Below are 15,149 nucleotides of genomic sequence, written 5' to 3'. Positions count from 1 at the left end.
TTTAAATAAGAGGCTTTTGTATCAAGTTATTTCATAGCTAAAAAACTACACTAGACTATATATATATACAACTCTGTGTATGTGTGTGCACATGTGAATGTAGTTAAAATTTAGAATTCAATGTGAATTGATAACAGCACATTTTCTCAAAAGGTACATTATTCCACTCATCAAGAAGAATATGAATTGTTCACCTTTAAAAAGTACTTATCTTTTATTATTTCTTCCCAATCAAGGGAAATACTCCCAATGCAGCAAAGATAACTTTGATTAAGAACAGAGAAAGTTTTCAGTACTTTAGCATGGTTACAAAGAAGAAAAACAGAAAAATTAAAACAGAATACAATTAAGAGCAGAGGATAATACATATTGACATGGTGGCAAAAGTAGACTAGAAATTTTATGTTTGATGTGTCTATATGTAGACTTGACCTTTAACGGGTGAAATCAGAGTAGTAAAGGTAAGGGGAAAAAACAGATCTAAACAGCAACAAGAAAAACCAAAAATCTTACTTTTGCATCATATTTAGAATTTTCCTACCCTTTTAAAGACTTGTTAATCAGGAAAGGCAAATTCCAAAGGCCATTTAGGTTTTGACTTAGAGGCAAGGAGAGAATCTGGTATCCAAGGGACAAAAAAAAAAGCTTTCTTTAAAATTTGGCGACCATAAATGACTTCCTGTTGAGCTAAACAAAAAAATCATTTAATACTTTTGCCACGTGCAAGACTCCCTCACATGTTGCCTCCACTTACCTGCCTATCTATAAAATTGATGACAACTATCTGAAAACTACTACTCTATCTCTTCAACAAGACATTCACTTTTTTATAACATAGTACTTGGAAATCAGTCAAGCATTGGAAAAAAGCAGCTTAATATTTAACATGTTCTTTGCCCTGTAAATCTGATTAAGGTAAAAATTCACAGACTGTTAGATTTTTAAATACCATTTTAATAAACAAAATGTATTTGGACGTAATACCAAGCACAAAAATGTAAAAATCATAGCTCCTCAAAGTATAAACTCTGTGTTCAGTTCTTCAGTCGTGTCCTCTTGTGCAACCCTATGAACTGCAGCCCGCCAGACTCCTCTGTCCATGGGATTTTCCTGAGAAGAATACTGGAGTGGGTTGCCATGACCTCTTCCAGGGGATCTTCCCAATCCAGGGATCAAACCCGTGTCCCCTGCAGCTCCTGCACTGCAGGTGGATTCTTTACCACTGAGCCACCAGGGAAGTCCATAAACTGAAGGGTTATTAAATAAATATTTAACACTGCTTACACCTGGTGGATACTTTATAAGAACCAACCAAATTAATGATAATCCAATTGTACTTTGTAATTTAATTTCATTCTTTCTGCTCCTGTATGTTCCACATCACATCTGGCCTAATATAATGGTTTCTTGATCTCTCTTCCATCTGACTTCTCTTCCCTTTCCAATACAAACTGGATTCCACAGGATTCCATAGGAGTGCCACAGAAGCCTTCTACGGAACTGAAAATGCCAATTTCAAGCTATTTTTAGTGGCTCTTTCCTGTTCACACATTACAGTATAAGACAGCTCTGTAGCCTACACAGATTTTAAGTGCAAAACACACATCAATAAATGGATGCAAAATCAAGATCTCTAAGTAATCCTTCACTACCATTTGCTTAGTTAACAATCATATCCTTATGACTATTTAAAATATTCCTCACAGTTCCAATTCTCAATTCTTCCCCACACCAAAGTTTCTTACCATCACTTTGCCAGTAACTTTTACTTAATAATGAGCTTTGACTTCTAACTTTACTGGGAAGATGAAGGCTATGCCAGAAAGACATTTCGACTGCCCTCTGTACTACTGTAAACATTTTAATAGTTTCATCTATCTGGTCCTTTTTCTCTAAGGCAGAAAGTCCTTTCCCATTCTAACACCAAAGATTTCATTTCTTTATTTATCTATGATTTTTCTCCAACAATCATCCACTCTAGGAAATTTACTCTGTCCTTGTACATTGGGTCCTAGCCCAACAAATAAGTTCCTGTTTCCACTACTTTAATTACTCTCACAAGGCTGCCCTTCCCACAGGTCATTACTGTCTTTTCTTTTCTCAATTTCTAGGGACTTAATTAATACCTTTGTTTCATTTCCTCATTGCCCACCATAGCCCTTGAAATTCTGTTTCTTTCTCTATAAGATTCAACGTAGAGATGTTTTTTAAAACGTGAATGTCTGTTAATTAAATCATCAAAATTCAGCTACATTTTTTTCTTGGCAGTGCTTGACAGAGCTTACTACTCGACTCCTGGGAACCCATGACACGAAATTTGTTTTCCTCAAATCTTTCAGTGCTTCCTCACAAGGTCCTTCATTTCTTCTACACTCTAATTCGGGCTGTTTGCCTCATGCTCACCTTTAAACATTTCTTCTATTCCCATGGGTCAACCATCACTTTTAAGTGAGTGAATCTCAAAGCTCTGTCACCTGAAGGTGAAAACAGCACTTCAAATTCAACCCACCTCGAAACATATCCACCTGGTTGAGATCTACTTTCTGTTGGTGTTATTCAGATCTGAATTTGGACTCATGGACTCCTTCTTACCTGATACCTTCCTGGATTCCTATACACACACACACACACACACACACACATCCTTCTCTTTCTATTCTCTCTTTCATTTACTCTTTAAGCTTGAAAAGAACAATAACCTTCCAACTGGTTATTCTTCATCTAGTCTACTGTTCAGTGGTTTTTAAGTACAAATGTGCATGAGAATCATCTAAAAAATATTTGCAGGAATATACTATATAGGTTAGATTATAGTCTCAAAGCTTCTTATTTACTGATTCTAGGGTGTGGCCAAGGAGACGTATTTTGAAAAAGTTCCCTAAGTGTTTCAGATGCATCCTTTCTGTTAAGAATAACTGCCCATATAAGATACATCTTTTTCAAATTAACTTTCTATGGGATCAATTTGAACACAACTTTTTTGTTCAGATACTTCCATGGCTCCCCACTGTACAAGCCCTTCTTGAATATGGGTTCCAGATATATCTCTCTACTCTATTATCTACCTTTTAAAATGCTTTTCTGTGCTCCTGAAAAATCTGAATGCTTTCTCCAAATGTCCAAATACTATGGAGATTAACTGTTTCCTCCTCTATTAACACCACTGGAAGAGCTCCAATACAAATGAGTTCCCTCCTAGACCTCTATAGTGTATCCTCTTATAGCACTATCACTGGATCCTGTTTTTACTTATTTATATACATGATTCATTACCTTGAATCCACTATAATTTCTTTAAACCTAGGAGACACACTTGAACAATTAAACAGAAGCGAGTATCAGCAAAACCATTTTTCCCCTCATATTATTTGCATTGGCTTTTCTAGAACAAAGGTAAAGTATAAATTACTTACAGGCTGATCCTGACCAGAAATCTCATCTGAGGCTTGTGGTCCAACACAGAAATTCTCCTGAGATTTACGAATGCTAATATCTAACTTATCCCTAGTGGATGCATAGAAGGCAGAACCTCTTGATTATCTGCTCTGATCAAGGTTCCAAAAGTATGAATTGTCTCTCCCTAAATTTTCTTCTGGGGCTGTCAATTTTTTATTTTTTCCCTCAAAATCAAATTTGGAAGGAGAAAAAAATTAGAGACAGTTTTGCCCTCCACTTTAATTACACAAAACTAGTAAAAACACAATTATTGTTGCAGGTCATACTTTAAATTTCTACATGTCTGTGTATCTGTATTTAAGTTCATAATTATGTACCTTTTTTCTTCCCATTCCCTCAAGTAGGGCTGAAAGAAACAAGGTCATTCCCCAAAGAAGAGATTATGTGTGTCTCTTAGAAATGTGGTGTTTTTTAAAGTTTTAATTTTGAAATAGAGACTCACAGAAAGCTACCAAAAAAAATTAGTAGACATGTCCCATGTACCCTCCATCCAGCCTGCTCCTCGATAACACTTATATACCTCTATAACAATATACCAACCAGGAAACTTACAATCTACAGACCTTATTTAGATTTCATCAGTTTTTATACGCATTCGTGTTGTGTGTAGGCACATACAGTTTAAAGCAATTTTATTACATTCATGAAACCACCATTAATGTGGTATTCTTAAGTACTAACTATTACTTAAATCAAATTTTATCAAATCGATAACAGGCTTAAAAATCACAGATTAAGTGTATTTTCTGGTTTCAGAAAATAGAACTTTGATACATTACACAACACAGAAATTGAGTAGGCATAGTGAATCCAAAGTAGAAATGTATTCTGGTTTAAAATAAGCTAGGAAATATATTTAAGTCAAAACTTCTTGAAAATTTTAAGTTGTATGCTTGAATCAAGTTCAACTACCAAAAAACAACACATTTGGGCTATACTGTCCAAAGAGAACTACCTTTGCTAAAGTACTCCATATTATTTATTAGATTCTATCAAAGATTTGGTCCAAGAAATAATCACACGGAAACTATTTAAGCAACTTTTGTAGAACCGTTATTGAGGATGCTATCTGCATATTTTAAGAGGAATGTGTACAGAATCATCTAGGGAACTAATGATATCCTGATGATAAATCTCTTCTTGCATTTGTCTCAACAGTTTTTTGTTTGAAGACCTACAAAATTTCTCTTTAGCACAGCTAAAAAATTATATAGTATATCAAGTTTTTCACCTTGGCAAATGAGAAGCTCAAATTAAACTAGTGCTCCTTATAGTAAGCATATTATCCCCGATTCTTACTAGATTTATCTTTGTCTTTATGCAGCTTCTGTTCTTTATATCTTTATTTTAAATATCCTATGTACATTAGTGTACATATGTCACAGCATACCTTTTAGAAATAATGTTATTGAATGAATGTTTGAGTCCCCCTAAAATTCATATAACTGATATACTAACCCCTGAAATGATGATATTAGGAGGTAATTAGGTTATGCAGGTAAGGCCTGCATGAAGACACAGGAGAGTTTGCTTTCTCTCTCCTTTCTCTGTGAAGATACAGTAAAAATAAGGCCGTGGGCAAACCAGTAGTGTCCTCACCAGATACTGGATCTACTGCTGCCTTGACCCTGGGTAGATTTCCCAGCCTCCAAAACTGTGAGAAATAAACACTGGTTGTTTAAGCCACTCAGTCAATGGTATTTTGTTACAGCAGCCCAAACTGAATAAGACAAATGACTATATGCAAATGCTACATGTTCTCTTTGCACAGCAGTTCATAATTTATATTGTACATCTATATATAAACCTCATTTAATCCATTCAACAGCCCACTTTTCCAATGAGGAAACTAAAATTCAGAAAGATCAAATGACAAATGGTACATCTGGAAATCTTATCAATCTGTAATATTTCCCTTCCAGAGAGCATATTAAAATTTTATTTATTTATAATCTTATTAACTTAAAAATAAACTATACTTTATAAACGATGTACTATTTGCTTAATTTCTAAAAAAAGCCTCCAATTACTACTCCATTCATCCAATGATCTTCATTCTGATCAAAAACCACATATTTAGTGTGTACTCTGTAATTGTCCACAAGTTTATTCCTTTATGCACTTTATTTTCTCCACCATATTTAAAACTCTTTAATGGCATGAACCTTTTGTACAGCTTATGACAGTATTACAAAACAACATCTACCTCTGCTGCTGCTGCTCCTGCTGCTAAGTCGCTTTAGTCGTGTCCAACTGTGTGACCCCATAGACGGCAGCCCACCAGGCTCCCCCGTCCCTGGGATTCTCCAGGCAAGAACACTGGAGTGGGTTGCCATTTCCTTCTCCAGTGCATGAAAGTGAAAAGTGAAAGTGAAGTCGCTCAGTTGTGTCTGACTCTTAGCGACCCCATGGACTGCAGCCTACCAGGCTCCTCTGTCCATGGGATTTTCCAGGCAAGAGTACTGGAGTGGGGCGCCATTGCCTTCTCCCATCTATCGCTAACTACTATATATCTAGGACATCTTTACAATGAAGGATTTTCATGTGATAATAGCCATAACTATTATCTCTTAAAACAGCTGCCAACAGTTACTTCTTCTTAAATACATGATGTACTTTGATAATAAATTCATTAAAAATATAACATTAGTTCATAAAAGCTGAAAAGTTTTATTTTTAAACTTGTTGTTTGATAATTCTACTCTAAAGCTGAATACAAAAAAAAAAAGTACGACAAACATATAGACCTGCAAGCACTTTAATAAAATAATCAAATATTTAACCTAATTTATATCACTGAAATAAAAATTTACTTTAAATGTAAGACGTAAGTATTAGTAGTCCCATGTTGAATATAACTGCTGTAAATATACTCTATTTAGACAATTTCAAAGCATGTTTGTATTATTCTCATCCAACCAACTTACATTATGAAATATTACAGAGTTACTGCTAATTATTTTTCAGCATTTTCAGTTAGAATAACAGATTTTTTTTTTATTCCTTATACAGAAATACTGTAGCATAGTTAGAATCACTAACATGCAAATAGGTCCACACATGTATTGGACACTTGGGCACCCTTTCCTTTTTACACTTCTTGAAGTCACTGAAATAAACAATATTTAGTTCACTTCATAAATACTAGCTTCGGCAAGCCTGATTACCACTTCTGCTGCTGCAACTAAGTTGCTTCAGTCGTGTCCGACACTTTGCGACCCCATGGACTGTAGCCCGCCAGTCTCCTCTGCCCATGGGATTTCCCTGTGGGTTGCCATTTCCTTCTCCAGATTACCACCTCAGTTTGGTATATTTATTTGTTCAGTGAGCAAGAATTTAAGTTTCTTTATATCAAATAAGATAGCATATAATATAAGCTTCTGAAGTGTGCACGTTTCTAATAATACGACTCATTATATAATCACAAACATTAATTTTATTTCTATAAAGAGGTATGTTTATTTAATTTTAATATATATTATATGTAAGACATATAGGAGATGCGGGTTCAATCCCTGGGTTGGGAAGATCCTCTGGAGTAGAAAACGGCAACTCACTCCAGTATTATTGCCTGGAAAACCCCATGGACAGAGGAACCTGGTGGGCTACAGTCCATTGGGCTGCAAAGAGTCGGATACGACTGAGTACGCATGCACAATTTGAATTGTATATTATTCTTTCTCTGGTATACAAAAGGTGCAAATATTTAATTTCATGCAATCATATTCTTTTAGCCTCTACTAAACGGCTTTTTTAACCAGTATTTCCAATATCAATTATTTACTGACCTCAAGCAGTAAAATCTACAAACAGAAAGCTGAGACTCTAGTCACTAACTTATCCCTGCAAATTATAAACATTGAGTGGGAATTTAACATGAAGCTCTTCAATACTATAAGACCATTTAAGTATATGAGCAATTTTAAACGTACAAAGCTACATACACAAAACTAATCATTAGAAGAAGAAAATATCACAAAGATGGCTAGTTAAGGAGAAAGAAAGAGCTCATTTTTTTCCATATCACTTTTGAGAGAAACATGTAATTAAATAAGCCAAAGGTATGAATTTCTGAGATTCAAGATTACTTTTCTTTATTTAAAATCACACCCCCTAGCGTATCCCATCAAAGCTTTGCTGACTTCTTTCCAAATTAAAATGGAATTTTTTTCTCCTCTTTGATCTAAAAGGTGTTAAACTTCTTATAAAAAGAGTACTTTTGGCAAAGTTAAACGTAAAAGAATTTTTAAAAATGTTGCTTATATCAGAAGTCTGTTTGTATACTTGGAAAGAGAAATCCATAAATGCCTTGGTAGCTCTCTAGAAGCACAAGAAAAAGACTAAGCATTTTAAATGAAAAACGTTCCCACTCAGTAACTCTTTCATCCCTACATCCAAGAGAGAGACTGGGATTCAAAAGGTTTATCAGCAACAAAGCCTCACTCCGTACCATTTAATAGTTATATCATTCTATTACCTGATGTTAGGATTATATAAGACAGTTTCGTTCCATTAGGAAGAGCTCCTAAAATGGGCACTGTCAAAACTGGTAAAACTGAAATCTGACCTACTTTTTTCAAAAGATGGCCTTGAATTTTGTGGTAGGTGTAATTCTTTTTACAGTTAGAGCTCTTCTTTAAAAAAAAAAAAAAACAACAACTTTTAACTGAGATATGCTAGCAAATGCTTTATGTTTTAATTATCAAATAAAAATCTATAAAATATGAACACATTTCTTAAGCTTTTATCTCTAATACTGAATTCTCTATGTTACTTTAGCCATACATTGACTTTAGTATCTATTGTAGGCCCAATAAAATTCTAAATAAACCCACATTAAAAGATTATTCATTTGGAATACATTTGTAAAACAAGAATAAACTGACCAGTCCTATGGGTAAGTTTGATAAAATACACGTGTAAATTTTAAATCACATGTTATTTGTAAGAAGAAGATTCCTTGTAATTTCCAAGAATGTCATTTATAGTTGTCTACTCTCCTTTTAGGAATGAAGTATTACATTATTAAGAGGGAAGAAGGTTAACTAATTCATTAAAATAGAAGTTATTCAATACTTTTAAAAAAGATAAATCTAATTTCTTAGTTCTTTCAAACTCCCAATTGTCATAAAATGTCACTGGATTTTAATTAAATTAAAAAGTCAACCACATAGTATCACATTTGTAGATTGTGTTATCATTCTTATAATTAAAGGGGCCTACTCTTTCTACAACTATTCTGGAGAAATCACTGATAAGTTCACAGAGATTTAATTTCAAGTAAAAGGGTAAGAAAGCATATAGTATTATGGAAATTATATGCTTAAGATAGCATGGCACAGTGAACACATTTTACCACATGATTTACAGTAATAAATTGTAAAGAAATAAATTTTTGTATTCATTCATTTTAAGACTACTAACTTCATTTTCCTTAAAGAAGATCTAAAACTATAAAAATTAATCTGTATTCACTATGCTTAATTTTCTATTTAGCTATAATTTTCATTGAATTAAATGAAAATAAAGTGGTTATATTCACAAATAAATGAAACAAAAAAATTAACTTCATAGCGTAAAGCATAGCCACAGACTTTATAGACAGTATACCTCATAAGAACAGAGTAAACAGATATGACAAACAGTATTATAATGGACTTCAGTTTCATCAAAAATGATAATCTTATTAACTAGACATTTATTACCCTAACTTCAAGGTTCTTTATAGAGTACACAGGAAATAAAATTACTGCATGCCCATAAAAATCATACCAAGATGAGACAATAGATCACTATGGGTATTTCTTCCATTGTGCCAATGTTAAGTGAAACTCTAGAACAAGAGTACTCAAAACAGATTAATTCCTATGATGTTCAAGCAGTGCATAATTCAAGACTATCTAAACTGAACAAAGGTTAAAGAATACTTGATAGCCTTAAATTCTAGTAACAAACACAGAAGAATAAAAAGAGTAATGATTATGCTCCAAATAGCTGCCATCAATCTTTACCTATTATTCTGCAGTGGTCTATTAAATGCATATTGTTAAAATTAATCATATAAAATACACGTTCATTCTTGAAAGGTAATATTATAAACTGCTGCTACTGCTAAATCGCTTCAGTCGTGTCCGACTCTGTGCGACCCCATGGACGGCAGCTCACCAGGCTCCGCCGTCCCTGGGATTCTCCAGGCAAGAATACTGGAGTGGGTTGCCATTTCCTTCTCCAGTGCATGAAAGGGAAAAGTGAAGGTGAAGTTGCTCAGTCGTGTCCAACTCGTAGCGACCCCATGGACTGTAGCGTACCAGGCTCCTCCATCCATGGGATTTTCTAGGCAAGAGTACTGGAGTGGGGTGCCATTGCCTTCTCCGATATTATTATAAACTACGGTGTTTAATAAATACTCTAAATGTGAAAGCATAAAGTCATAAGCATTAAGATTCTGTAAACAAAGCTAATACTCTAGGATAAGTAAGAACTGGAATGAAGGCAAAGTAAGGTCAATTTATAAGCAATATTGGGGACTCAAATTCTCCAATTAAAATTCATAATAAAAGATATCTGTGTCATCAGCTATAACATGATATTTCAGAAAAAGGAAAGAATAAACGAGGCTAGCCTTATCACTACTGCTACAGAGAAGTTACAACTGAAACCTGTGGTTTCAATCTTTTTTTTTATATCTTTATCATAAGTGAATATGTTTGTGACTTTATTGAATTAAATAAATTCTTAGGAGATGCTAAAAGTGAGTGTTTAAAAATGTGTTTTTGTTTCAGAAAATAGAAATCTAAGGAAAATCAGGATAAATCTAATTAAATTAACTATACTCAAGATTTTTTTTCTGTATTTCATTTGCATATATATGGGAAGAAAAGGTAGAAAATGTAAAAACTTTGCAATATCTATACTCATGCCCAAGTTCTTGCTTTCTCTTTGCCTAGTAGGAACAGTAATATTGTATAAAGTGGTGAGGATGACAATGACATTATGACAAATAGGAATGGAGTCAATGCAAGATGCAATAAAGCAATCTAGCTCTTGAGAAGATAATGGTTTTTATGAATTGGCTTTACTGAATTGCAAGGAATTAAAATGTATTTGGATAGACTTAGAAACTAAAAAATGTGTTCAAAAGCAGTCTCATCCAGAGATGGTAGTTCAATAAGGCCTAACTGAAAACATATTTTTTCCCTAAAATTAAAAGCTCCAAAACTTAGAAATTTACTTACTTTCTTCTGAAAATATCATTTGTGAAATTATACACAAAAAAGAATTCATGTCAGATAAGCTTTAGTTTAGAATACTATGGCCCAAATTTCCATCAATTCAGTTTCATAAGCAGAACTAAGTCATACTGCCCCACCTTAATGTCTTAGGCTAGAAGAGATAGTGCTAACACTCAAAGCAGAATTATTACAAAAGTCATGACTCTTAAACAAAAGTTTGTAAGTGTACCACTGACAAACACTTACGGCTATCATAACATATGTTTCCTAGAGCCCTGCCCGTTTGAAGCAGCACTTCCTGGTCTTTGCTATTTAGCAGCTGCACCAGTGGTGAAATCAATCCAGCATCCACACATGGAATTCGCATAAATTCTGAAAATAAGAGATATGGGTAATTAAAAATATAAACATTAACAATTACATAAATGACTTTCCTTAATTAAATACTTACTTATTATTAATACTTATTATAATGTTTAAGATGGCTTGCTATTTGAAGAGTACACTTCTGTCCAAAAGTACTATTACAACCCTACTAAATATTTCATGAAATAAGTATACAAAAATGAGTGGGATCATATTTGTCTCGCTGATAGCCTCTACCATAAACCAAAACAATTTTTCATTAACTTTCATTATCCTAATTTATCACTATTTTCTTAACTGGATGTTATAAGAGGAGAAAGAGGAGGAGGAGGAGAATAAGATCTCAAGTTTTTACTTGCTTTTACAACTTCACTTATTAGCACTGTAGACACACAATAGCACCTAGTTTCAGAAATGTATTGTTGTTGTTATTATTATTAGATACTTTAAGAGTACAGTTCTAAAAAGGAAGAAATATTCATGGACACTTTCTCTTCTGCTTATTTCTTCTTTGCCCCAAATTCATTTTAAATCTGTTATCTAGAGGAATACTTACTTTAAAAAGTATCAAATCTTTTACTGTAACTGATGGTCATAGCTATGCTCTCACATTAAACTTGTACCTGGAACTTCTTACTAATCCTCTGGTTTTTGAACATCAACTCATAGTCAGTTACGTCAATTTTTAGAGGATATTTTTGGAAATAAAAATGTAAACAAAATTATATTTTATAATTAATTGAAATCTAACAAGTATATGCTAATATTTCTCTTCTGTTGTTATGTAACATGCATAGCAATGATGAACCTATCAACTTCTAATTTCTTTTTTTCTCCAGTTCACATAATTTTCTTTCATTGTCAAGTTTCTAACAAGAAGAAATGTAAGCCCAGTTAATATCTCTGTTGGGTCATGCTGCATTTCTGAAGATATTTATTTTAAAAAGAAGACTCTAATCTACTTTTTCAGCCAGTCACTTAAAAAACAACAGCAACAATGTGGTGGTTAAGCAATAAACAACCATTTTAATTGGGTCCCATTTATTTTAACCAGCAGGGATTAGTGACAGGCCCTTAACAAGCCTCTAATTAAAAGTATAAATGCTACTAATTATGTCTTTAAAACAGAGCTGTCATCTACTAAAGTGTTACTAGAAGCAAGCTCTAGCAGCAGAGTTATCGTGAAACTGTGACAAAGTATTACAAGGACTGATATTATTCAGTGAGATCATATAGGAATGGCAATCCATTTAAAAATTAGCTATTCAAAATTTCTGAATCTATGTTATGTGTGTGTGTTCATTCTTAAAAAAAAAAGCTTAAAGATAAAAATTGATTTCTGGAAATTATACTGTGTTTCTAATGAAGTTAAAAATAAACTACTTGATATAAAAAATCAAGCTACCTTGCACCTAAGAAGAATTTAGATAGTGGCTGGTCTAGGTTAACAATGTCTGGAGGGGTTTCATTTTCAAACTAGATCTGCCTCAAGAATTCTTTGTTGTCCCAAGGTAATTCCTATCTATTCAGAGCAATTCAAATCTGCTTGAAGTACACTAAATACTCCTAGACCCACTAGGAATCTCTCAACATTTATGACCAGCTCAAATCCAAAGCAGAACATAGTGATTATAACCATAATAGCTTAGATGTACATGCAAACAACAGATGATCAGTTTTCATTAACAACCAAAAAAATGATTTACCAATATAGAACCTCACTGAAATTTAAAATATATTTTGAGCACCTCTAAACAAATTAAACCTGCAAACAAACATGGACAGATATGAGAGCTGAACCATAAAGGCGGCTGAGGGTTGAAGTTTTGATGCTTTCAAACTGTGGTGCTGGAGAAGACTCTTCAGAGTCCCTTGGACATCAAGGAAAACAAACCAGTCAATCCTCTAAAGGAAATCAGTCCTGAATATTCACTGGAAGGATTGATGCTAAAGCTGAAGTTCTAATACTCTGGCCACCTGATGTGAAGAGCTGACTCACTGGAAAAGACCCTGACGCTGGCAAAGATTGAAGGCAGGAGGAGATGGGGGCAACAGAGGATGAGATGGCTGGATGGCATCAATGACTCAATGGACATGAGTTTGAGCAAACTCTGGGAGACAGTGAAGGACAGGGAAGCCTAGCATGCTGAAGTCCATGGCGTTGCAAAGAGTATGACACAGCGACTAAACAACAACAAAACAAATTTAAAAATTTCATGGCAATTCTTTTCAGTAACACACACATGAACAAGCTGTTTTACTGGGCGAAAAACAACATATACTGGTACTTTACAATGCCACCTGCACAGTGATTACACAATGTATAAAATTGTTTAAAACTGAGACCAGAATTTTAAAGTTTCTTCTTTTTAAAGTATAATATATGCAACTTACTAAAATAAAAAGACTAAAAATAATATCAAACTTTGAGAAATAGAGGCATACTAATGGTATTGCATTTAGCATGGCCTTCCCTTATGCTTAAAAACTGCTTTAAGAAGTCAGTGTTTCTAACAATGAAAAATCAGAAAGAGAAGTTAAGAAAATAATCCTATTCACCATTGCAACAAAAAGAATAAGATATCTAGGGAAAAACCTACCTAGAGACAAAAGACCTGTATGCAGAAAACTCTAAGACACTGATGAAAGAAATCAAAGATGACACAAACAGATGGAAAAATATATCATGTTTTTGGAAGAATCAATATTGTCAAAATGACTACACAAACCAAAGGAATCTACAGATTCAATGCAATCCCTATCAAACTACCAATGGTATTTTTCACAGAACTAGAACAAAAAATTTCACAGTTTACATGGAAACACAAAAGACCCTGAATAGCCAAAGCAGTCTTGAGAAAGAAGAATGGAACTGGAGGAATCAACCTTCGTGATTTCAGACTACACTGCAAAACTACAGTTATTAAGACAGAACAGTAGTGGCACAAAAACAGAAATATAGACCAATGGAACAAGACAGAAAGCCCAGAGATAAACCCATACACCTATGGCAAAGGAGGCAAGAATATACAACAGAGAAAAGACAACCTCTTCAATAAGGGGTGCTGGGAAAACTGGACAGCTACCTGTAAAAGAATTAAACTAGAACACTTTATAACACTGTACACAAAAATAAACTCAAAATGGATTAAAGATTTAAATGTAAGGCCAGAAACTATAAAGCTCTTAGAGGAAAACATAAGCAGTACACTCTTTGACATACCTCACAGTGGGATCCTCTTTGACTCACCTCAGAGTAATGGAAATAAAATCAAAAGTAAACAAATGGGACTTAATTAAACTTAAAAGCTTTCACCTAGCAAAGGAAACAATAGACAAGATTAAAAGACAACCCTCAGAATGGGAGAAAATAACTGCAAAGCAAAAAACTGACAAAAGATTAATCTCCAAAATATACAAGCAGCTCATGCACCTCAAAACCAGAAAAACAAACAACCCAATCAAAAATGGGTAGAAGACCTAAACAGACATTTCTCTGAAGAAGACATACAGAAGGACAAAAACACATGAAAAGATACTCAACATCCCTCACTATTAGAGAAATGGAAATCAAAACTACAATGATGTATCACCTCACACTGCTTAGAACAGCCATCATTTAAAAAATCTACAAACAATAAATGATGAAGAGGATGTGGAGAAAAGGGAACCCTCTTGCACTGCTGGTGGGAATGCAAACTGACACAGCCGCTACCGAGAACAGTATGGAGATTCCTTAAAAACCTAGGAATAAAATTACCATATGACTCAACAATCCCACTACTGGGAATATGCCCTGAGAAAACCATAACTGAAAGAGATGCATGTACCTCAATGTTTGCTGCAGCACTTTTTACAATAACTAGGACATGGAAACAACCTAGATGTCCACTGACAGATAAATGGATACAGAAATTGTGGTACATACATACAATGGACTATTACTCAGCTATAAAAAAGAATGCATTTGAGTCAGTCCTAATGAGGTAGATGAACCTAGAGCCTATTGTACTGAGTGAAGTAAGTCAGAAATAGAAAGACAAATATTGTATATTAATGCATGTGTATGGAATCTAGAAAAACGGTACTGATGAA

At 33.9% G+C, this 15,149-nt stretch overlaps 1 protein-coding gene across 26 annotated transcripts in view; it reads right to left on the bottom strand.

Annotated features, from left to right (window-relative positions):
• RAP1GDS1 (Rap1 GTPase-GDP dissociation stimulator 1) overlaps positions 1–15,149 on the bottom strand; it is a 147,841-nt gene that overhangs the window by 62,732 nt on the left and 69,960 nt on the right. For all 26 annotated transcript variants that reach the window (XM_081596229.1, XM_081596285.1, XM_081596220.1 and 23 more), the window contains exon 4: positions 10,935–11,060. In XM_081596229.1, the coding sequence (XP_081452355.1) occupies positions 10,935–11,055 (121 nt within the window). In that variant the 5' untranslated portion in view covers positions 11,056–11,060. The remainder of the gene's footprint in view (positions 1–10,934; positions 11,061–15,149) is intronic.

This window comes from Giraffa tippelskirchi, chromosome 1 (genome assembly GCF_054371585.1).
Source record: "Giraffa tippelskirchi isolate mGirTip1 chromosome 1, T2T-mGirTip1v1.2.pri, whole genome shotgun sequence".
In the NCBI taxonomy this organism is placed as follows: Eukaryota; Metazoa; Chordata; class Mammalia; order Artiodactyla; family Giraffidae; genus Giraffa; species Giraffa tippelskirchi.
This window is presented reverse-complemented; position numbering and strand designations above follow the sequence as displayed.